The following is a 20300-nucleotide window of genomic DNA, read 5'->3' on the forward strand; positions in this document are numbered from 1 at the left end:
ACCCAGCAAACCGAAGGATATTTCAGCATCCGCAGCGGTTCGGGGGCCGAAGGATGAGCTCAGAGACACGGACAGTACCTGCATCAGCTCGACATCAAGATTCCAGGTGTCGCAATGCATCGCTCTGCACAGTTCATCAGAGAGACGACTACCTGTAGCCCTATGGCGACCGGCAAATTTTGCCCACGCATTGAGATCCCTATCGCAACATATCGGCTCCATGCAGGACCTGGGATTAGGAGGCTCCCAGCCCCGCCACGACGGAACGCCTGCTTGGCGGGCGCCAACCAAACCATGATTGGACTAAGTCGCATTTTATCCGCCTCTCAAACCCCCGGCCCAACGCTGCCCGTGCTCTAAGGCTACGCCCCGCATATCCACTAATCCTCAATCGCGTTCCCGTGCCTCATGCACCCACTCACAGCCGTCGAACATGACCAGGATGTCGTGATAGTCGGGCGTACTTAAAATGACACGATGGTTGGGGTCCAAAAGACAAAACCCACTTTGCGACGAGGTCGCGGACCTTGAAAGCGACTCTGTCGCTCTTTCCTCCACCGATTCGAGCAGTGCATGCGCTGCTTGCCCTGGTACTGTGATCTATACGATTCCCTCAACAATTCGCCATGATTTCTCTCCTCTTGCAATTAGGTAGTATTAGTGTCGCTGCTGCGGCACTGATACCTGCCGCAATGCCTGCACCTACAGCTCCTGCAATGCTCCCAAGGCAAGACCCTGCAAATGGCATTGTGGTTATGGGATACGAGCTCATCGGCACGCAAGACGACGAGCCGGTCTGTAAGTACACTGATATGTGAGCTCGGTTTTGAGATGCGCTTATCTGACCTGGCAACAGGGTCGATCAAGACTTTCCCTCAGTCCGACGGCTATCTTTTTACAACAGGCAGCCTGTATCAATCGTGCAAAGCGTCATCCGCTTTCGAGATTGATGGCACGACTACGACCTCCCCCTTGCCAAAGACAGGTTGTGAGGCGTGGACGAGCTGCTCACATACAACGGTGTATGGGTCTGGAGGAGTAACTAGTACCTGGTAAGTTCAGCTCTTGCGCGTAGACTTGGCCCTTTTAACCATCTGGACAGCGACGGAGATTATGGGCTTTGCTACTCGGACATCATGTTTACCACCTTCGGTGCTTCCGATGCGTACACGCGTATTTATTGCGATTGGACAGGCAGCCATCCGTTGATGTCGACGACACTTTACCAAGCGCTTCCGGCTAACGGTACGTGACATTGCGCAAGTGCTATGTTTGACTTGTTACTGACGTGCTGTAGTGGATTCAACGTCAGTCGCGTCCCAACAGGCAGCCTCCAGTATACCTGCATCGAATAGCAACCCGTCCATCTCGGCACCTACCCCGTCCCCAACGTCGAGCCCGGCCAGCGAGCAGAATCAATCCCCTGGTGGAAGCAGTGGTTCAGGCAGTACAGCCATAATCGCCGGAAGCGTCGTTGGTGGGCTTGCGGTCATCGCATTTGCCGGCGTCGCCATCCTGTACATCCTCAAGCGCTCTAAGCGCCATCCCGCGGGTACTCCCGTCCCGTCGAGCGACGGTGATTCCATGAATCCGTATGGCACGCCAGAAATGACTAGGAACGGATACCCTGAGGCGCAGGCGTATACGTACACGGCGACAAAATACGGACACGCCATAAACGGAGGCGAACTCGATGGGCAGCATGGCACCGCTGAATTGGGCGGCATCCCGCTTCACGAAGCAGAGGGCCGACGATGAGGTGAAGAGAAGGAGGGAGGAGCGTAGAGTCGGTCACGAAAAGGGCCAAGAGGGCAGCGATGTAGTGTTGTATGCAGCCGCCCCAGCAGTAGTGCATCGTCTGGTCGGCTTACGTACCGCTGCTGGTTCCCGCCCCAAGACGATACGAGTAAGACGTTCAGCCAATGTCTCGAGACGAAGTCGTCCCTTAAAAAGAATGACAGCGCACCCATCGATCACGCGACGCATGCAACCCTTACTTTGAGTCCATGTTCGACGGTCAGCAAGGCAGCATCTGCGCACTGCGACTAATACTGGCCATACTGACCACGAGTCAGTGCCCCGAAGTGGCAGTGCTGCTGCGCTATTTAGGCCTCGATCTGGTACCCGCGAATCAAAGCGATGCTGACGTGCTCCGCAATTTAGCCGCACCATAGGCCAGCCTGCTCACCACATCAACACCTACAAATGTAGATGCTGCGCATACAGCTGACATGAATTAGATTCTGTCCAGTTACTGCGGTTCTTTTCATACATGTGCTCCACGACAGAGAGCCTCAGCTCTTATTTCCCGCAGTGATTTCCATCGAAGAATATCCTACAGTATGAGAGGGTACAGCCACGCACGTACGTCTCTGCCGAGGTCTGGCCGAACGCAGGTCTTTCAGACTATGGGTAGTCGGTGATCCTAGCAATCAATACGAAGTAATACTAAGGACTTCATTTCTTCGAGACTGTGGACATCCTCTCTTGTTTCGACTTTGTTTCCTCTGCTGCATCGCGAACGCCCGCTTCTACATTCTTCAACATTCACAACCCCAACATCAGGATGCCTGGGTGCAGCCTATCTCATCGCATACTCTTCATAAGCTCTATTCTACTCTTGATCGTATCTATCGTAACACTCTGTCTTACTGGTCACGCGAAATGGCTTTTGGTCCGATACTTTCCTGCTGATGCTTGGTACATCTGGAGAGGAACAGATGATACGTATGACGAGCAGCAGACAACTCAGCAGTGGATTGCTGTTGCCTACAACGAGACATACGATAGGCTGGCCCTTGTGCGAGCAGTACTAGGCGTTGTGGCTAGTGTGCTAAGCATTTGGATCATGCGAGCGAAGCCCAGAGCTGTAATGGAAGAAGATACCCAGGTACTATTCTTCATGATCACTGTAGCTTGATCGGGGCTCACAACGTATCCAGAATTTTCAAAACTCATTCCGAGGCAAACCTATATACATCACAGCTGTGGTGCTCGCAGTCATATCGTTCGCCAGCACACTTACATCCGCGATATGGTCCTCGATCTTGCATTACCAATCATCCAAGCGTTGCCAAATACCGACGGTGTTGGCCAAATACAACAACAACTTCAAATGCACGCGTGAGCTAGCGACCTGCGTTATGTTACCCGTCATCCGGAAAACGGATGATGCAGCAAGGAGGCTTGCGTGTGTGGAGACTGTAAGATTGAAGTCAAGAAAACGAATTGGAAGACCGCAAGCTGACTGTTGTGACATACAGAAAACTACTCGGTGGCTGCTAGTCCCTATGCTCGCGTTAGGGTTGGCGTTAGTCGTGGGGTATGCTGTGCAGATCTGGTATCTGAGGAGACGGGCGGCTCTCGAACAGAGAGCAGAAGATAAGGTTACTGTGCTGGAAAAGGCGGACTGACATACGATCTTTGCAATACATCATCATTCCATACGCAAAAGTTTTCTCGAATGAGAGAGATCGCAATCACCAGAGATTGATGCTACCGGCAGGTTCATGACAATTGCATGCAGCGCTTGCAGCAAACATTGTGCTTAACATAGGTCACATCGTTCAGCCCACCAAGAACCATCTTCATCATGGAACCCTCTAAGTTTTCCAATGAGATTTTCGACATAAGCCTTCCGAGGTTGCCAATCAAGGATCTGCTGCGCTGCGAGCGCGTCTCGAAGTATTGGTGCGAACTTATCAGGGACGGACCCGAAACTTCTAAGACTTTAAGGAGGAAGCATTTGCGGACGGAATTATACACCCTCTCTAGAGTCGTTTTGCCCTGTACCCGGATCGCTGCTCATCGATCACTTCTTTTTGCACCCCTAAAGGTCACCTTGCCTCTCGCAACAGGTTGCTTCGTACCATCAACAGCTGGGATCGGATGTCTAATCCACAGGCACCTTGGCGATCCATGTTCATAAGCTGGCCTCCGCTTAAGGGATTGAATTTGCATGTCAAATCGGGCATAGCTCGCAACTACTACCGGCGAAAGCCCATAATCATCTCTAGGCCTGCAGGCATCACACTGAATCATCGTTTGAACGAATGGCTCAACGATTGCGACCAAAGAGTGGCCCCCGAAGTTAGAACCGGGTGAGCTTTTCAGATTCGTTCCTGTATATGATCTGGGGATGAACGAACTAGAGACTTAGTGGGAGAAAGGCATCATGGTTATAGTAGCGCTTTCAGTAATGACATGCAGCAAGCTCCAGTCACTTCACCAATGAACATCTTTTGTACACAGATGTATTTTTGATATAAAGCCCCCGGGGAAGCGGTTATTATCCCAGCAACCATGGAAGTCAATTTCTGCGTGGACAACATATATTGTGAGGACTCTTCATTCATTATTTTGTAGGTAACTTCATAAAATGTAAAGAGTCTGCATTACAATTATAGGGTGAAATAAGATCAACAGCTCGATTATGCCATTTGTCCCCTCACCGCACCAGGTAGCGCCAAGCTGGAATGAGTGTCCGCCATGAAAGCCGCTGGGTTGGCTTCGATCATGCTAACATGGAAGCCCTCGCCTGAATCCTTTCCTTCAACCATGACACCAGTCGTAAATGGGCCCTTGATACATCCTGCGCTGTTCCTAACCGTCTCGCTTCCCTCCACTAGCTCCGGGTTCGGGAATGAGATTCTGGGTGGTCCACTAGCACCGCGCGCGGCCTCGTGGATATGCGTCGCCGTGGTTGCGGGAGAGTCGAATTCGCCTTGGAAGTTGTGCAGCGTAATATTGTAGCAGATCATGTTGGAGGCGCTGTTGATGCCGAAGTTGAAGGTGCCGGATGCGCCGGCAAGACCACCGGTTGGCTCGGTTCCGTTGACGACTTCTTCCGGGACAGCATGAACGAAGTGCGTTGAGGAGAAAGCGAACAGCTGCTGAGCGTCGATAGCGCTGGCCGCGACAGCATCTTTGCCGCTCAGGTCGATGTTGATCTGCAGCTGCATGTGACCATTGCCGATGTCGAGAGGTGATGCTGCGACTGGCGCGGCGGCTGCGCCCAGCGCCAGGCTTGCAATGGTGACGAATGCGGCGGTATACATTATGGTGTAATGAGTTGCAAGAACGTGTATTGTAAAAAGGTGTGCGGTAGATGTCTTGTCAAAAGAACGTGTAGAAGAGAAGAGAAAGAAGCGAAGGAATGAATGAGTGTGGTTGAAGAAGGACTGGTCAACAGCGAATTATTCCTACCGAGCTCCTCGTAGCGTGGCTTCCGTCTCGTTATATACCCCCTAAATGTGGTGATGCAGCGTACGTGGATGCCTTAGCACCAAGGCTTGGTGTTGGCCTGGAAGTTGTTGTCCCGATATTTGAGGCACCTTTGTAACACATGCTGGGTTTCGCGCACCTTGGCCAACACCAACAGCCGACTCGGCGCCTTGGAAGCATCACCCATCGATGCATTCTATAAACATTCAGCTCGAATGAACGGTTGACTTGCGAATTGCATCGCCCGAATTAGTATGCGCACGGGTGTAGAGGCTGATAATACACATCGCCAATTTGTCGCGGGTTTTCGTCCGCCAAGTGGCAAAACATACGATGTGAATATCTTGGATTGTACCAAGGCGCATCCTGGCTACAGTGGATGACTCTTCCAGTTATAATCTTATCGCAGAATACTCCTATTGATATCTTTGTACTCCGATCTTAGGCTCTCTAGAAGGAAGGGTACGCTCGAGGTATCATGTGAGCCATGAATAACCTGAACGGCTCTTTGATCAGCAAGGCATGAGTCGGTCCGCTCTCGTGACTCTCCAGATAGGAATACATGCTTTGATATGCCGTTATGTGTTCAGCTGTCTACGCTCTTTCGAAGGCTGAGATTGGCTTCTTGGGCTCAGGTGCGTGCTGTGAATGGAAGAAATCCCTGAAAAGAATCAGAGGACGAGATGTTCCCACAACGGCTTGAAAGCAAGGAACTGGACTAGAGCTCATATCAGCACTAGACCGACATACATTGCTGTGATGGTGGTCTCACAATTCGTACTGATGGTGAACGAGAGTGTACAGGATAGGAGCAGGTCATGACGCCATGGATGGTCATAGCTTCCCAGATTGGCTGACCCACCAAGAAGGACACTGATCATCTTCATCACAGCACGATGCCCGCGCACCTCGACAACGCGCTCTGAGCGTCGGAACTCGAACCCACAGATACTGGCGCCAGCTTTGTTGATGGTACCTTTTCTTGACGCGATGGGACGTTGGCAAAGGGGTTCGGTGCAATGACCGCCGGTTTCAGCCACTGTTCAGCTCCAGTTTCGTCCATCTCTTGGATCTGATCCTTCTCTACTTTTCGACAAATTCAACTCTTCAAATGAGAACTCCACGATACTCGACTACATCTTCTGACAACACTTTCCTCAATGAAGAGATACCGCAAAGATAAGAGACGGAGAGAATGTGAGACGTTTCGACGCTTCGACGCGGAGGTCAATATCAAAGGGAACTTTGCTTTGCGCTGCATTAGGTCTTGATTTTGTTCATTACGCATGTATTAATACACTATATGAAGTGAAGTAGATATTGGTATCATATAGCAGTCATCCTCTCACACCCAACTAAAGTCCAGCACCAGCACCGGGGAACTTGGCAAGCAAAGACTTGTCATACTTGGCAAGATCAGGGCAGCCAAGCTTCGCAAGGATAGGATTCAGGGCATCGGTCAACTTCTGCACAGCAAGCAGAACGTTGCCGAGGAGGCCCTTCAAGATGTCCGGACTAGCGGAGTTAACAGCCTGGAATGCGAAGCACATGAGATTGTTGTCTTCGAGCAGGGTCTCTGCGTTGAAGACACCGCCAGTAAGATCCGCGATGTTGACGCCTGTGAAGGTGTTGGGCTCGCCAGTGTTGCCACCGAGGACGGCCATGTAGGGAAGGGCTTGGAGTGCGCCTACGGCATCGAGGGTGAAGGCTGCGATTCCGTAGTCGTCACCGATGGCGCGACGGTACCACTGCGGCGGCTGTTAGTAGATGTAAATGGCTGATGATGAATGCAGAGTCAACTTACGTTCTCGGGAATCTTCTCTTGACCTCGAGCCCACTTGAAGCTGCCTTTCTCTCCCGTGACGCCTTCAAACGACTTGAGGGTCTCTCCATCGAGATAACCTTCTGGGTACTCTGCAGAGTGGTTCGCGAAGAAGTGGTAGGTGAACAGGTAGGTCGCAGTGTTGATAGCGTAGTGGGTCAAGGGTCCAGCCCAGTAGTGTCCGTTGGTAGCGACAGAGTTGTTGTATCGTGAGCCACGGAAAGGATGCATAACGGTGAGATCGTAGCCGTTGGGACCGATAGGCATGGCCATGAGTTCCTCGAACTGAGGGAGGTTCAGTGATACCGGGTTGCCGCTAAAAGCTTGTCAGTCATACTCAATGCGTGGTTGGTAGTGAGAGTCGTACTTCTTGTATAGGTCCTCTCGTGTGGGAGAGCAGTCAGCTTCGAAACGGTTGTGTGTTCCACTCATACCCTGCGGCTTTCCGACGAGACCAAGTCCAGTAGTGAGTCCACCAAGCAGGCCTCCGCTGGGCGGGCCACCGATGGAAGACGAGACAATGTCGCCGCCCATAACGGTAGCAAGGACTGAAAGGAAGGCGGAGAGCTCGAGACCCATACCGAAAACTATCATACTGTAAGCAATTTGGCTGATGACCATGTGGAAATATGCTTACCTTCGTTCGATGCAGTAGTCAGCTGCGTGACGGATGCAATTCCATTGCGGGGGAGATATCCATGGTTTGCCATGACGTTCAGACCTGGGCATGGTCCACGAAGGTCATCCTTGCCAGGTGCAATCTGTAGGTGGACTTGTTAGAAATTGATGCAAGAACAAGTCTTCCATCTTAAGAGTCCACCTACATAACGGTGTTCACCCGTAGTGCTGATACGCTGAGCTTCCGCATCGAAACCAGGTGGCAGGATGCTAGCACCAAGTTGTCGCTTGGCTAAGTTGGCCGGCATCTCCTCGACCGCTCTTGTGATCTTTGCCGCCAGTTCTGTAATCTCTGCGAGCCCCTCATCACTGAGATCAGCAGGGAGGTTGTTGAGGAGATTGGCAGGGAAGGCAACGGCTGCCCATGAAAAGAGCGTAACGCTGAAGAGAGTGGATGCCTTCATGTTTGCGACAGGAACTATACAAAGACTAAGGAGCGTGTATGTCGATGACAGGTGAAAAGCAAATTGGCAGTTGAAGTCTTATTATATGCAGAAGAGTTGGAGGTGTTCACGGAGAATGATATGAACGCCACCAATCAACCATGGCGAATTTCGTAGCAAAAGTTTAATTCAGGAGTGGTATGCCTGATCATCGCGCTGAGATCATGTACGTAGCTGTAGGATGGCAAACCTTCTGCGCGAGCGTAGAACAATGACTCTGTTCTATAGATGAATGACCGACAGAAGGGCCGAAGTTAGGGAAAGAGAATGGTGGTGCAGCCTCGAATATGCGCCTGACATGCTAGAGACATCGACTAATGCCGATCGGCTTATCACGTCATTTTCGATTGGTCGGTGGATAATTCCGATGCTATCGGTCGCAAGGGCGACAAGGCCCCTGATGCGCGCATAGTGCGATTTGGGATCCGGGGACGCTAGGCGTTGTCATGGTGGTGGGCGTGCAGAGGCGCTACCTGGGAACCTGCCGCATCGTGGAGGCGGGTCTGTAGATCAGATGCCGCTAGCCGGGAGAGAGCGGAGCCAGGAACCGGGCAGAAGCGAATGAGAAGACTGCGACGAGAATCGGTCTTCAGGGTCCTTTCGCCCCTCATTACTCATGTTCTGGATGTTCGAAGAAAGTAATGCGATACTTGGGATGACAAGACTGGTCAGTAGTCATAGAGAGCGTTTTCAGGGTGATGCCGATTCGCGGCCGAGAACTCGTGAGCAGACATCTTCGTTATGGCATTATTCGTCTCTAGCTATCGTTCGTAAGTTCGGCTACAGCCTTCTTATGTCTTCTATGTGCGTCTGAATATGGTCTGCCAAGGGCCAACCGTCATTATGTATGGGTGCGCGTGACATGGACTCAGGCAATGAGTCAGGAGTTGCAGCCGTAACCCTTCCAGTCTTCTCGTCGACGATAACATCATCCAGCTCTATGTACTCCTCTTTGGGGCCACGCTCCAGGTCGTCGACCAAAGAATCTGTGCTGGTGTTCTCCAACGTGCGGGATGTGTTCTTGTTCAATCGTCGTGCGCTGTGATTTGCAAGCGTGCTCGCATTGTTCGAAGGGTTGGAAGGAGTGCTTCCAGTTCCAGTAGATTTCGATTTGTTGCTTCGGCTCGTTGAGTTGTGGTAATGCGAGATAGCCGTGTTGACCGCTTGCTTGAAGAAGACGCGGAGTACCGGGATGGATGTGGCAACAACAGTCATGGCAGTGTCTGCTGTTGACCAAATGACGGAGTTGTACGCTTGGTCTGCTTTGGTTAGCCTATTTAAGATAGAGCACGTCGATGACTTACAAGAAAGATCTTGAGTTTGGAGCTGTTCGACATATTTGGCTCGGAGAATAGACGTGACTCCTGCTAGGATGCCCAGACTCATGGCAACACCAACTCCAATCTTCTCCGCGGTCCGCATCTGTAGCTTCCAGAGGACCTTCCAAGGCAACAATGCTAGAGAAATGTCCATGATTGCGGCCCATATAGCCTGAAATCTTCCGTATATTACGGACGGCATCTTGTCGATACATGTGCCGGGAAGGATATCAACAAAAGTCTTCGTTATTGGCTTGCACAGTACCCAGGGAAGGACAGCAACTGGTACTGCAAATATGAAAAGTGTGGCGATGGCAAACCAAACGTAGGCCTTGAGCCATCCGTCTGTCAACCGAAGCAGAGTGAGCCCGAACGAGATCTTGCTGAGAATAATGCCCATAATGGAAAAGGTGAGCGCGGATGCGCCATAATACGTGATACGTTCGAAGTGGCTGAAGTCAACTAGTCAGAAAGTCAGAGAAAGGTCGACTGGAGGGCCGTTTGCAATGTCTTACTGTCGAGCGCATGCTTTCCAAAACCAAGGTTGATGCTAAGTTGGTTCAAGATCAGTTGACCAAGGAGCAGGAACTGTGGTGTATCAGCGATCTGGGATTCGTTTCGATCTCCCGGCTCACTTACCCAGCTGATGATGAGTACAATGTCGTCAAACCAGAACTTCTTTTGGGAACGACGGATCCAACAGCGAACGACCAGAAAGGCGAAAGAGATTCCACCAAGTGACCATGTCGAGACACTCATCAACATCGAATGCGACTCATTCGGGTTGCTGCGCCAGTTATCGAATTGGGTAGACATCTTGCTCGCGCTCGCGGGGGTCCGAGGGGTCGGATGCGATGGGAACGTCCGGTCGGTATAGGTATATTGATGTCCAACGGAGTTCCATCCAAAAAGGGCTGTGTTCGTCCGGGATGAGGGAACAATCTATAGGTAGCGATGCTCCGCAGGTGTCGAAATGTAAGGCATAAACTATAAGATAGGCTAGTGCCTGAGACTCTTCCGCATCCCAGGGTCCGGCGAAGATCTCGCCGGGCTCGATCGCAGAAGCTATCGCGATATGGTGTTTGTCAGGTATGCAATTCATTGGAAGGTTTATGCCTATGTGCCCAAGACTATCTCAAAGATGTGGGTATTCGCTGGCCGAACCTCGTCTCGGTGTGAACGTTTCTAGTACGTGCTTGGGGCTTGTCTGACTCGGGCCTGAAGCAAGAGCCGGTAAGCATCAGGTTGGCTTGCACCCTCGTCATGTTCCAGATATGTGACCAATCGCGGTTTTTGCACTTCGCACTGGCTTGAGTGAACGACGGCCCGAGCGATGATCCCTCTACTTGGCCGCTTGGTGCACGCGCCAACAACGGGCCCGTCTGTTCCGGCAGTCAAACCATCGCGATTTTCAGGTCATGGGCGGGACTTGTAGAAACTGATGCCAAGATGCCTTTGATCGTAGTCGCAGATCTTATTCTGTAGCAAGAGTGGGTCGGCTTCCGTTATCGCACTAGGACGAGCGCGCAGATAGACTGATGCTCGGTCGTCACCCTTTATTCTGATAAAGTTCAATGAAAGCCGGGTGCGCAATCGACAGCCGCGGCTTTGGGCGATCTGGAACCTGCCGCGCTCGGACTTATCTTGGGGATGCCGGTGAAATTATGACCACGAAGTCACGGGGGGAGGTTGGACCCAGCAACATCGCACCTTAGTCTGATGAGTATGCGCTGAGCAAATGTTGGTAGGAGCTGCGGTAGGTAAGTCAAACAACTTCCAATGCAGCGATGTAGGGATATCGCAGGTACCGCAAACCTAGTCGAATGGCGCAACATGTTGTGGCAACATTGCGCGACGAAGTTTTCGGCAAACTTTTCGTAAAGATGATCATTGATAGGATGTCAGTTTCCTCCCACGTTAGATGGTGTCTGCGTTTTCGTGAGTGAGGTGCCAACGACAGGTCAGCCACTTCGGCGTACCTAGTGGCCTGCGCGTGTATCAGCACCTCTTTCACAGATGATAACAATGTGTCTGTCGTTACGATGGTTGCTACCCAAAACCCCGCATCCATCGTTAGCAGCGAGCCAATCGATACAAGAGTGTGGCGCATTGTGACCTGGACTGGTCGTGTTGGTTTTGGTATAGGTTCGAAGACGAGGCGAACAGCCTTGCACAGCTAACTGTCGCTTGCCTTACCGCAAGTGGACTTATACTAGACAAATCAACCGAGCACCTCTGGTTCGTCGCGCCCAGTTGCTACAGACACTGCCGACGAATTGGATTCCGCTCTGGAGCGGATGTACGGGTGTTGAATAGCTTACACTACAAGGTGATATTGTAATAGTTGGTATACCTGATGCAAGATGCGATAACACACTAACGGTGACCTGTAGTGCATCAACAGCGCTCTGCAGCGGTCGTAAACTTTGTGATCCGCACCTTGTTCTGTTCCTTACAGCCACACTTGATCAATGGACATTCGTTCGAGTCAACCTTGTGCTGAGAAGCAGCTGTTCGTGGTCAGGTCGTTGCGGTTGCTCAGCGGAGTGGCGCGCTTCAATTACCCGCCAGGCATAGGCACGAGAGTTCAGGATACTTGCATGCGCACCATGCGCTGACCGCGTTCGTCGATTACTCATAGAGGGCGGCATATTTCTCCATGTCTAAGTTTCGGGATCTAAACTTTGCTTCGTGGGCCAACCAGCAACTAGGCAGCTGGAATCTGAGGCAAGGTTTTCGGAGCGGATCGGCCAGCCTAGCTTGTTCGGGTTCGCACTCGCCATGGACTAAATCAACACCATCTCCCCTCCTGGATCCCTTCTACGTCAACCTCATATGTTGTGGAGTGTAGGGCTTCTACGCTAAGGCCCAAATTTATGCGTTGGAGCCCACCATCCAGGATGCCAGAGAGCCGGCACTCTCAGACGACTTCGATCGAGGTAATAACTTCGGAGTTTTGGCCTTCGCAGCGATGACCTGTGCGTATGCATAAGGTTCGATATCTTATCTCGTAAATCGAACTCGAAAGAAGAAGGCATGTGAGGAGCTCCAATGCTCACACTAAGTGACGCGCACACCTGATGGGCCCAACAGGATAGGCTTCAGGATTCAACACAGACAGGCCATGCGCCTTGGCAATTGGTGTTAATGGAGTGCCGTCATCGCGATAACGTTGAGGTTGGAGGGAGTCCGGCTCAATCAGTCGGATTGGTGCGGAATATGTGACCAGTAGGTGAAAATTGTCTAGCTGAAGAGGGGGGCTGGGACAGGCAAATGCCGCTGTCACCTTTCGCTCAACGTATGTGTGTCGACGAGGAAGAGAATACGCGCTTGTCGAGCGCTGGGCGCGAGGCTGGGATGAAGTTCGATGGAAGAGGTGACCAGACGCCTTCCCTCGGAACACGATTCGAAGATACTCACGTGATTTATCATGTGATAGCCTCCGCATCTTGGCACCTGGGCAGCTACCCTGACGGGAAAGAGGGGCCCGAGGGTCAACGTCATACCCCACTGCACCTGCTCTATCTACGAAGGATTCATTGACGATGTAACCTTAGAGCTCATTCAGGGTGTACAACCGACAATGCCCGCTTTGGAAGCAATGCGCGCATGCGGGGTACCTTGGAAAGCGGTGCGCCAACGGCTGGGACGCATAAGAGGCTGGAGGTAAAAGAAACCACGACTCGCCCAGCTACCTCAACTTCCCTCAAGATGCTAGGAACTGGGCTGTTGTCTCTATTGGTACTTGCGCCATGCGCAATTGCACAAGATGTCGATTACTCGCAATTCGTGAATCCATTCATCGGAACCGAAGGCGCGATACCTGGCTACGCATGCAAGATGCCCAAAATCTTCACCAAGCTCACTTCTGACTGATACCAGACGGCGGCGGTGACGTATTCGTAGGCGGCGCAGTACCGTTTGGCATGGTCAAACTGGGTATTGACACATATGAAGAGCCCATTAACCAGAGTGCACTCAACGGCGGATATACACCTCAAGGCCATGTGACTGGTATCAGCTTGATGCACCAGTCAGGAACAGGCGGAGGATCGAAATATGGATATCCTTCGCAGATGCCGTTGACACGCATTGATGGCGATGTCAATCTGCTAGACAATCGGACTTACTGGCAAGATCGAGTAGGGTCTTTACGCGTAACGCAGAGGCAACTTCTGACAGTTTTCCAGGTTGGCGAAGACGTGGCGCAAGTTGGCTACTTCCGCACCGAACTTGAATCCGGTGTCAAGGTCGAGCTCTCGGCCTCTCGACACGCAGGATTATACCATTACACATATCCGTCTTCGTCCGAGAAGCATGTGCTGGTGGACCTGTCGCACTACTTACCCCATCTGACACGTTCATGGGACTCGCAATTCTACACAGGTGGCGAGATTGAGATTCAACCGAACACCAGCACATACACTGGATACACATCCATAGCAGGTGGGTGGAACATTGGCGCACCAGTCACCGTATACGTGTGCGGCGAGTTTGATAGTCTGCCTGACGAGGCGCATGCTTTCAAGGGGAAGAATACATTCCCAGTCGGCAGGCACTACCGGTCATTCAATAATGGCACGACGCCTCGGCCGATGTATACTGGATCAACAGCCCGGTCAGGGCCGATGAACGACCGTGTTGGAGCCGTCTTCACTTGGACCAATGCCACCGAGATCAAATCCCGGGTGGGCATTTCATTTATCTCTACTGACAAAGCATGTTCGTACAAAAACGCCGAGCTTTCTTCGTGGTCAATCGAGGATACTGCGCACGCAACGCGCGACGAATGGAACCGCGATGTCTTTTCCAAGATTCGCGTTGACACATCGGAGTCGGCAAACAAGACCAGGCTGGCGTTACTATACTCTAGTTTGTACTTCATGCACCTAATACCCAGCGAGCGTGTAGGAGAGAACCCGCTATGGGAATCGGATGAGCCATACTGGGATGATTTCTACACCATGCAAGATGCCCCATCGTGTTGAAAGCAGACGTCACACTAATTGCCATCCAGGTGGGATCTCTTCCGAAACCAGGTCTCGCTTTGGCATCTCATTCAACCGAGCTACTATGAGTCTATGATCCGCTCTCTGATCGACATGTTCAAGCAAGAAGGATATCTTCCTGATGGCCGATCTGGCAATTACAACGGTCTGGTCCAGGGAGGATCAAATGCCGATAACGTCCTGGCAGATGCCTACGTCAAGGGCTTGACCGGTATGATCAATTGGACAGAGGGCTATGCAGCAGTCAGGAAGGACGCTGATGTCTTGCCATTCTTCGACGAGAACCCAGTCGATCCGTATGGCTCGCTAAAAGAAGGACGTGGTGCGCTGAAAGATTGGATAGAGCTCGGCTACGTCTCGGCTGATCGCAGCACGCGTGCAGTATCAAAGACAGTGGAGTACTCACTAAACGATTTCGCTGTTAGCCAGATCGCAGCTGGTGAAGCGCCTGGCGACCGTGACCTCTACCTCCGCCGGGCCGCAGGGTGGCAAATGAGCTGGGATCCTGAATCTTCAAGTCGGAACTTTACAGGCTTCGTTATGCCGCGGTACGCGAACGGCACTTTCCATAAAACGTATGATATTACTGATTGCGGTGACTGTAACTGGGAAGATGAGAGCTACGAAGGCACTGCTTTTGGTGGGTCGCTTCCCGCGTATATTCATCCTCCACATGCAAACTGACAAAAGGGTAGAGTATTCTTTCGTCGTTCCTCACGACATCTCACGCGTTATCACGCTAATGGGAGGCCCTTCGCACTTCGAAGAACGTCTCGACTACGTATTCCAACCAAATACGTCTGGCGTAGATCTCGGCGTGAACGGACTTGGTATCACTACCATTAACAACGTCGCAAACGAACCCGACTTCGAAACACCCTACCTCTACAACTACCTCAACAAGCAGTGGAAGAGCGTCGAGCGAAGCCGACAGCTTGCCAATGACTTCTACTTCAACACCACCAATGGTATACCCGGGAACAGCGATGCAGGAGCCCTGAATTGCTGGCTCATCTGGCAGATGCTGGGATTGTATCCTATAGTCACCACGCCCGTATATCTCCTGGAAAGTCCTTGGTTCTCTGACATCAACATTACAGTCAATCATGACAAGACGCTGAGGATCAGGGCCGAGGGATTGGATGATGGAGACGGAAGGCAGGGGTACTACGTTCAGGGAGTGAGTATCAACGGACAGGCCTGGGACAAGAATTGGTTCGAGCATGAAGATGCGGGTGGTATCATGACAGAAGGAGGCGAGATTTTCTTCAGGCTCGGAGAGCAACAGACCCTGTGGGAGTCAGGTGATGTACCGCCCAGTCCTGGACACCAGGTTGTTGATGTTGGTGAAAGCGCACAGTTCTCCTAGGATGATGTAGCACAGCACAGCCCAACATCAAACCCCAAGAACATAGGTGGTGATTGGCAATCACGAAGTACAGGAGATGCTCGCATCAATCAATGTTAGTTATATCAACCTCTCAAACCTTCTGCCAAGACATCCGACAGCATCTGACACACTCCGCACACCCTTCGATCACGTGAACCAGCCTGAAACGCCTCCTGCGACATAACAACGAGATCCATCCGCCACGGCATTGAAATCGCTGATAGGCTAGAACAATAATTCAGAGGACGCGTCATCAGCAAGTCGCTCACTTGTGCAAGCCGGGTGCAAGTGAACGACAGCATGAATCATGCACGATATATCTGCTTTCATTATAGGTACGCGCCTCCGACACCCGGCGCCTGCATTCGCAGGCGACAAGGCGATCACACAGAGACAGCCTCAGCACAACGGAAAGCATGACACGATGCACTGGAAGTGTACTGCGGGGTGCACATCGCGGGTGCCTGAGGAAAGGCATAAAAAGCCTGCCTCGCCCATCGTGTTCGAAGACCATCAAGCAACATCTCTTCTTACTCGAACAACCTACTCTTCCATTCCCTTCTTTTTTGCGTCTGTGACTGCAAAAGCTGACCTGGTGTCATTCGTTCCAACGTACAATACATAATCTACCTCCGACTATATTCCGATACCCAAAACCATCACCATGCGTTTCTCCATCGCCACTCTCCTCACCTGTAAGCAACCGCCATCCTTTCACCTGCGCTGAGCAGGGACTCAAACACGCCATATACTAACCCCTCCCTCAGTGGCCGCCGTCTCCATGGCCCAAGTCACGCCCAACAACGCGGGCGCCAAGAACGTCGGCGCGGGCGACGGTTCGCAGTTCATCACCGGCGGCTGCGTTTCCGATGCCGATTGCAGCTCCGGCTGCTGCAGTCAGGTCGCTGCTACTGGCGACGGCGTGTGCTCTGCTGAGGCGGCTAGCCAGCAGAACGGAAAGACGGGATGTGGATTCACGGACCCGAATGCGGATGCTGTGATTGCGGCGGCGCAGGACCAGGTCGCGCAGCAGGGATTCAAGAGGGTTGTTCGTAGCGAGTAGGGGGTTGCTTCGAAGGGGGTAGCATCGCATCAATGATAAGATGATATGACGATGGTTGTGTCGTGCCTTCTCCCAACATGCTTTGCAATCATACCCTCAGTGAGCGTATCCGCTTCCCGCTCCAAAAGCCGCCCAGAGCCGAGCTACCCAAAGCGCCAATATCAACTCCCGACATGTCTGGTCTAGATCATGCCTCAACTCAATCGTCGGCATCTTGCCTCCAGGTCCCATCTTCAACACCTCTGTCGCAACGACATGGCCTTCACTGTCTTTCCATTGACTGGGTTCTAACTCGTTCTTCCTCTGCTTAAGCGCCTTTGTGAACCCCCCTGGCTTCCCACAAGTCATAATCTCGTTCGGCCGACTGCCCTGCGTGGGCATGTGCACAACATGCCATCGGCGCAGACCGAAGCGCAGTTGTAAAGCGCCGGGTAGTGTGGTACCCGCTTTGCCTTGGATGTAGTACTCGTTGATGAGGAATGGCGGATCGTGGGCTTCGTATAGCACGCTGTTGCTATCGAAGGCGACTGTCGGCGCACCGGATTGCAAGAACGTGATCTCTTCGGCTTTTAGCCTCCGTATCCGTAGCTTGTTGATTCGCGCATCGAGGAGAGAGGAGAGCTGGTAGGCGGGCGCGTTCGGCGTGTGGATGAAAGTGCCGTAGATGGTGAAGGTCGTGGCCTTTTCGTCGACGGTAGCGTATGCGGGAGGTAATTCGGGCGGAGGCGATGCTGAGACGATGGTGGGTGTTGGCTCTGTGTCTACGGTAGGTTGTTCGGCAGCGGCGGGCTCGGAAGGAGGTTGCGGTACTGTTGTAGGCGGAGGCGCCGTAACGGCCTCTTCATATGAAGGTATTGGCGCGTTTATGTTTGGGCGGGACATGGCTGCGATAACCAGGAGATGCGCGAGAGCAGTTGCTCAGTCGGGCTTGCAATGCTCACAGAATTGCACAAGATGAGAATTGAGAGGCTGTGTACCGCCAAGCATGCTTTCGTATTGATTGATTGATGATGTGAACACGGCAAGCCCGGCGTGACGTACTTCATCCACAACCTCGGCTTCTTCCGCCTGCCAAGCCTCCCCAAGTCTTTCTCCACATCACACCACGACCACCATGGCAGTCGCCTGTTGAGCCCAAAGGCATATTCGATCCATAATAGAGAGAAACGCAGCCTTGCGCCTTCATTTTTGTCCGGCTAATCGATTATGCGGATATCGTGGCCTTTCTGCTGCAACTCACGCAACAGTGGTTGCAGAAGATCAAGGTACTTAAGGCCGAGAGTGCTGTCATAATAGTACTTCGACAGAGAAGCAGTCACGTCGAGAGCAACTAAGCCATGGAGTTTTCTCAGATCCCCAATCGCCTTCTCAAAATCTGCGTCACGAAGTAGACGAATCATGATGTTGATGCGGCGAATAAAGTTTCTGGGTAGCACATTAGCGTTTGGTGGCCAGGGATGGTTCTCAAATAACTGTTCAAGAAGCCCAGTCGGACTTCCATACGTGTTGATACTGAAGGTTGTTCTGCGATAAAAGCTTTCGAGGATCTCATCGACTAGTGGATAGGTGATTGATATCATGGGGCATGGACAGCTGATTGGCCCATAAATGCCTTCTCGAGATGAGCATAGGGAAAATCCAGTTTTGTCTGTGTCTGTCCAAAAGAAGATAGTGGTCTCCAGAGGGAGAACGTATTCGTATATCATGTCCCTTGTCTCTCTTGGTAGCTTCCCTTGTGGTAACTTCCTGAACATTCTGTCAAGGAGACCAGGGTGTACAAACTCGGCATACTTGTCGATGACATCTGCAAGCGTCTGGTAGATGTAGAAATTCTTGGTTTCCAGATTGGATGGCCTTTCAAGCTCTGTCTTGATGCGGCGCTTTGCCAGGTCAAGCTTCATTATAGCTATATTTTTGCTGGCCGTCTCCTGGGCACACGGTGGAACATTGCGAAAGACATCGAGACGTTCTTCCATATCCCTGAGAAGAGAAACTTGTGTTTTCTTCCATGAATACAGCTCTTGCAACTGAGAGTCATACCTTTTCTTCTCAGCTCTGATTCTCTTCACGATGACGAATAGACTGGTACAATGGATGTTAGCTGAAATCGTCTACGTTATAGCGGAAAACTCTGAATGACCTAAAGGCTCGGAGATGGTAGCGCTCCTGTCCCGTCGAAGCAGGCAAAGCACGTCCGAAGGTATCCACGAAACCAGGCCGGTGCCCAGCGGGATGAGTTGTAGACATCAGGAAAATTGTTGAGTTTCGTATAACGGATTGATCCTCTTTGCAAGTTGTTTTATGTCACTACGAGAACATGAGTAATTTTTACTTTGGTTGAGACAATTGGGTCTTTAATGCGAACCAAGGTTGAGAACTAGACACTAATCATATCCTCCGCATTTCATACAATCCATACGCAAAAAGATGCTCCCGAATGAGAACTACCGCCATCCCAAGCACCTTGAGAACTCAACGGGTAACGAGGCTTGCGATTGACGTGATTTGAATCGGCAAAGCTATTAGTTTCGCGTCCTGACCGAAGCAGCGCTCGGCACAAGGGGTGATTACAATACGTATCGCATTCTACAAAAAAAAAGACATTTACTAGGCAGAAATATACATCGTCCTGGAAAGTGTTTACTTAGTAGTATTTAGCAGTGTGTATGCAGCAAATGCAACACGAATTTTAGCCATCCCTGGTATCGTGTTCAAATCATCTGACCCTTTGCCCTCATCTCCGCCTGCTCTTCAGCATCCAGATTACGTCCCGAAGGATACATCTGATGCAGAGACAACCCCATCAAATCGCCAAATCCCGCCTATTAAGTCTAGACAGTGCCATGCACTCTTGTAAAATACTCAGGGTGACGACATACCTTACGAAACTGCCTTCGTTTAGTCCACGCATCAGTGGATTGAATTCTGGCGCTTTCCTCCCCAGCCGTCCATGTCCACCCACTAATGCTATCGTTCAAGTGAATCTAGTAGCCTCGAGCCTTCAGGGCCGTCAGGCTCGGGAACATGGTCTCCATGATAAGCTGAAAGTTCTGGTTATGAACAGCGGCATCGATCTCTGTCCCGACATTCGAAGCTGCTAGTCGTTGAGTAGTCGCTAACATGGCTTGGCGTATAGTTGGGTCGGTGGGAAGTTCACTAGGATACCCTCCATGCACAGCATCCTGCTGGATATACCAGTACCGGTCTCGCTAAGGGAATCTCACTTCGATATGTGCTCAGGTGCTGGTGAGTTGCTGCAATAGGTCGAAGCGCTGACGGAGTAGAGTTCTGCGCTCTTCAACTTGGTAAATGTTCTCTGGCACGACGATGCTAATTGTGGAGAGCCAGCATTT

At 51.6% G+C, this 20300-nt stretch overlaps 8 protein-coding genes across 8 annotated transcripts; 4 read left to right on the plus strand and 4 right to left on the minus strand.

Annotated features, from left to right (window-relative positions):
- The first annotated feature begins 424 nt into the window (after window positions 1-424).
- BKA58DRAFT_226242 (uncharacterized protein) lies at window positions 425-1775 on the plus strand. Its single transcript, XM_046166368.1, has 4 exons — window positions 425-798; window positions 857-1052; window positions 1103-1245; window positions 1298-1775. The coding sequence occupies exons 1-4, from the start codon at window positions 627-629 to the stop codon at window positions 1756-1758; spliced, it is 972 nt and encodes a 323-aa protein (XP_046022657.1). The 5' UTR covers window positions 425-626; the 3' UTR covers window positions 1759-1775.
- A 594-nt stretch (window positions 1776-2369) lies between these two features.
- BKA58DRAFT_226212 (uncharacterized protein) lies at window positions 2370-3460 on the plus strand. The gene is made up of 3 exons (XM_046166366.1): window positions 2370-2890; window positions 2943-3203; window positions 3264-3460. The coding sequence occupies exons 1-3, from the start codon at window positions 2567-2569 to the stop codon at window positions 3411-3413; spliced, it is 735 nt and encodes a 244-aa protein (XP_046022658.1). The 5' UTR covers window positions 2370-2566; the 3' UTR covers window positions 3414-3460.
- Window positions 3461-4281: 821 nt separating this feature from the next.
- Window positions 4282-5329, minus strand: BKA58DRAFT_389999 (uncharacterized protein). The gene has a single exon (XM_046170801.1). The coding sequence runs from the start codon at window positions 5055-5057 to the stop codon at window positions 4431-4433; it is 627 nt and encodes a 208-aa protein (XP_046022659.1). The 5' UTR covers window positions 5058-5329; the 3' UTR covers window positions 4282-4430.
- Window positions 5330-6432: 1103 nt separating this feature from the next.
- BKA58DRAFT_226315 (uncharacterized protein) lies at window positions 6433-8384 on the minus strand. The gene is made up of 5 exons (XM_046166369.1): window positions 7870-8384; window positions 7683-7806; window positions 7413-7632; window positions 7028-7361; window positions 6433-6971 (listed from the first exon to the last, which is right to left on the minus strand). Exons 1-5 carry the CDS (start codon window positions 8125-8127, stop codon window positions 6579-6581), a joined length of 1329 nt encoding a protein of 442 aa, XP_046022660.1. The 5' UTR covers window positions 8128-8384; the 3' UTR covers window positions 6433-6578.
- A 216-nt stretch (window positions 8385-8600) lies between these two features.
- On the minus strand, window positions 8601-10775 carry BKA58DRAFT_226345 (uncharacterized protein). The gene is made up of 4 exons (XM_046166372.1): window positions 10125-10775; window positions 10001-10073; window positions 9471-9947; window positions 8601-9425 (listed from the first exon to the last, which is right to left on the minus strand). Exons 1-4 carry the CDS (start codon window positions 10299-10301, stop codon window positions 8947-8949), a joined length of 1206 nt encoding a protein of 401 aa, XP_046022661.1. The 5' UTR covers window positions 10302-10775; the 3' UTR covers window positions 8601-8946.
- A 2636-nt stretch (window positions 10776-13411) lies between these two features.
- BKA58DRAFT_442503 (glycosyl hydrolase) lies at window positions 13412-15863 on the plus strand (the record flags this gene model as incomplete). Its single annotated transcript, XM_046173906.1, has 4 exons — window positions 13412-13627; window positions 13676-14466; window positions 14503-15134; window positions 15190-15863. 4 exons carry the CDS (start codon window positions 13412-13414, stop codon window positions 15861-15863), a joined length of 2313 nt encoding a protein of 770 aa, XP_046022662.1.
- Window positions 15864-16548: 685 nt separating this feature from the next.
- BKA58DRAFT_442504 (uncharacterized protein) lies at window positions 16549-16947 on the plus strand (the record flags this gene model as incomplete). Its single annotated transcript, XM_046173907.1, has 2 exons — window positions 16549-16579; window positions 16652-16947. The coding sequence occupies 2 exons, from the start codon at window positions 16549-16551 to the stop codon at window positions 16945-16947; spliced, it is 327 nt and encodes a 108-aa protein (XP_046022663.1).
- On the minus strand, window positions 16777-17962 carry BKA58DRAFT_226328 (uncharacterized protein). The gene has a single exon (XM_046166371.1). It carries the CDS (start codon window positions 17827-17829, stop codon window positions 17044-17046), a length of 786 nt encoding a protein of 261 aa, XP_046022664.1. The 5' UTR covers window positions 17830-17962; the 3' UTR covers window positions 16777-17043.
- Window positions 17963-20300: the final 2338 nt, after the last annotated feature.

Source organism: Alternaria rosae (assembly GCF_020736505.1).
Source record: "Alternaria rosae strain MPI-PUGE-AT-0040 chromosome Unknown BKA58scaffold_8, whole genome shotgun sequence".
Classification (NCBI taxonomy): Eukaryota; Fungi; Ascomycota; class Dothideomycetes; order Pleosporales; family Pleosporaceae; genus Alternaria; species Alternaria rosae.

Coding starts and splice junctions, on each gene's coding strand:
- BKA58DRAFT_226212 (XM_046166366.1), top strand. CDS start 2,567: ATGCCTGGGTGCAGCCTATCTCATCGCATACTCTTCATAAGCTCTATT. Junction 2,891..2,942: donor TAATGGAAGAAGATACCCAG/GTACTATTCTTC, acceptor CAACGTATCCAG/AATTTTCAAAACTCATTCCG. Junction 3,204..3,263: donor GGCTTGCGTGTGTGGAGACT/GTAAGATTGAAG, acceptor TGTGACATACAG/AAAACTACTCGGTGGCTGCT.
- BKA58DRAFT_226328 (XM_046166371.1), bottom strand. CDS start 17,829: ATGTCCCGCCCAAACATAAACGCGCCAATACCTTCATATGAAGAGGCC.
- BKA58DRAFT_226315 (XM_046166369.1), bottom strand. CDS start 8,127: ATGAAGGCATCCACTCTCTTCAGCGTTACGCTCTTTTCATGGGCAGCC. Junction 7,807..7,869: donor CTACGGGTGAACACCGTTAT/GTAGGTGGACTC, acceptor GTCCACCTACAG/ATTGCACCTGGCAAGGATGA. Junction 6,972..7,027: donor AAGAGAAGATTCCCGAGAAC/GTAAGTTGACTC, acceptor CAGCCGCCGCAG/TGGTACCGTCGCGCCATCGG.
- BKA58DRAFT_226345 (XM_046166372.1), bottom strand. CDS start 10,301: ATGTCTACCCAATTCGATAACTGGCGCAGCAACCCGAATGAGTCGCAT. Junction 10,074..10,124: donor TTGTACTCATCATCAGCTGG/GTAAGTGAGCCG, acceptor GATACACCACAG/TTCCTGCTCCTTGGTCAACT. Junction 9,948..10,000: donor TGGAAAGCATGCGCTCGACA/GTAAGACATTGC, acceptor CTTTCTGACTAG/TTGACTTCAGCCACTTCGAA.
- BKA58DRAFT_389999 (XM_046170801.1), bottom strand. CDS start 5,057: ATGTATACCGCCGCATTCGTCACCATTGCAAGCCTGGCGCTGGGCGCA.
- BKA58DRAFT_226242 (XM_046166368.1), top strand. CDS start 627: ATGATTTCTCTCCTCTTGCAATTAGGTAGTATTAGTGTCGCTGCTGCG. Junction 799..856: donor GCAAGACGACGAGCCGGTCT/GTAAGTACACTG, acceptor ACCTGGCAACAG/GGTCGATCAAGACTTTCCCT. Junction 1,053..1,102: donor GGAGGAGTAACTAGTACCTG/GTAAGTTCAGCT, acceptor CCATCTGGACAG/CGACGGAGATTATGGGCTTT.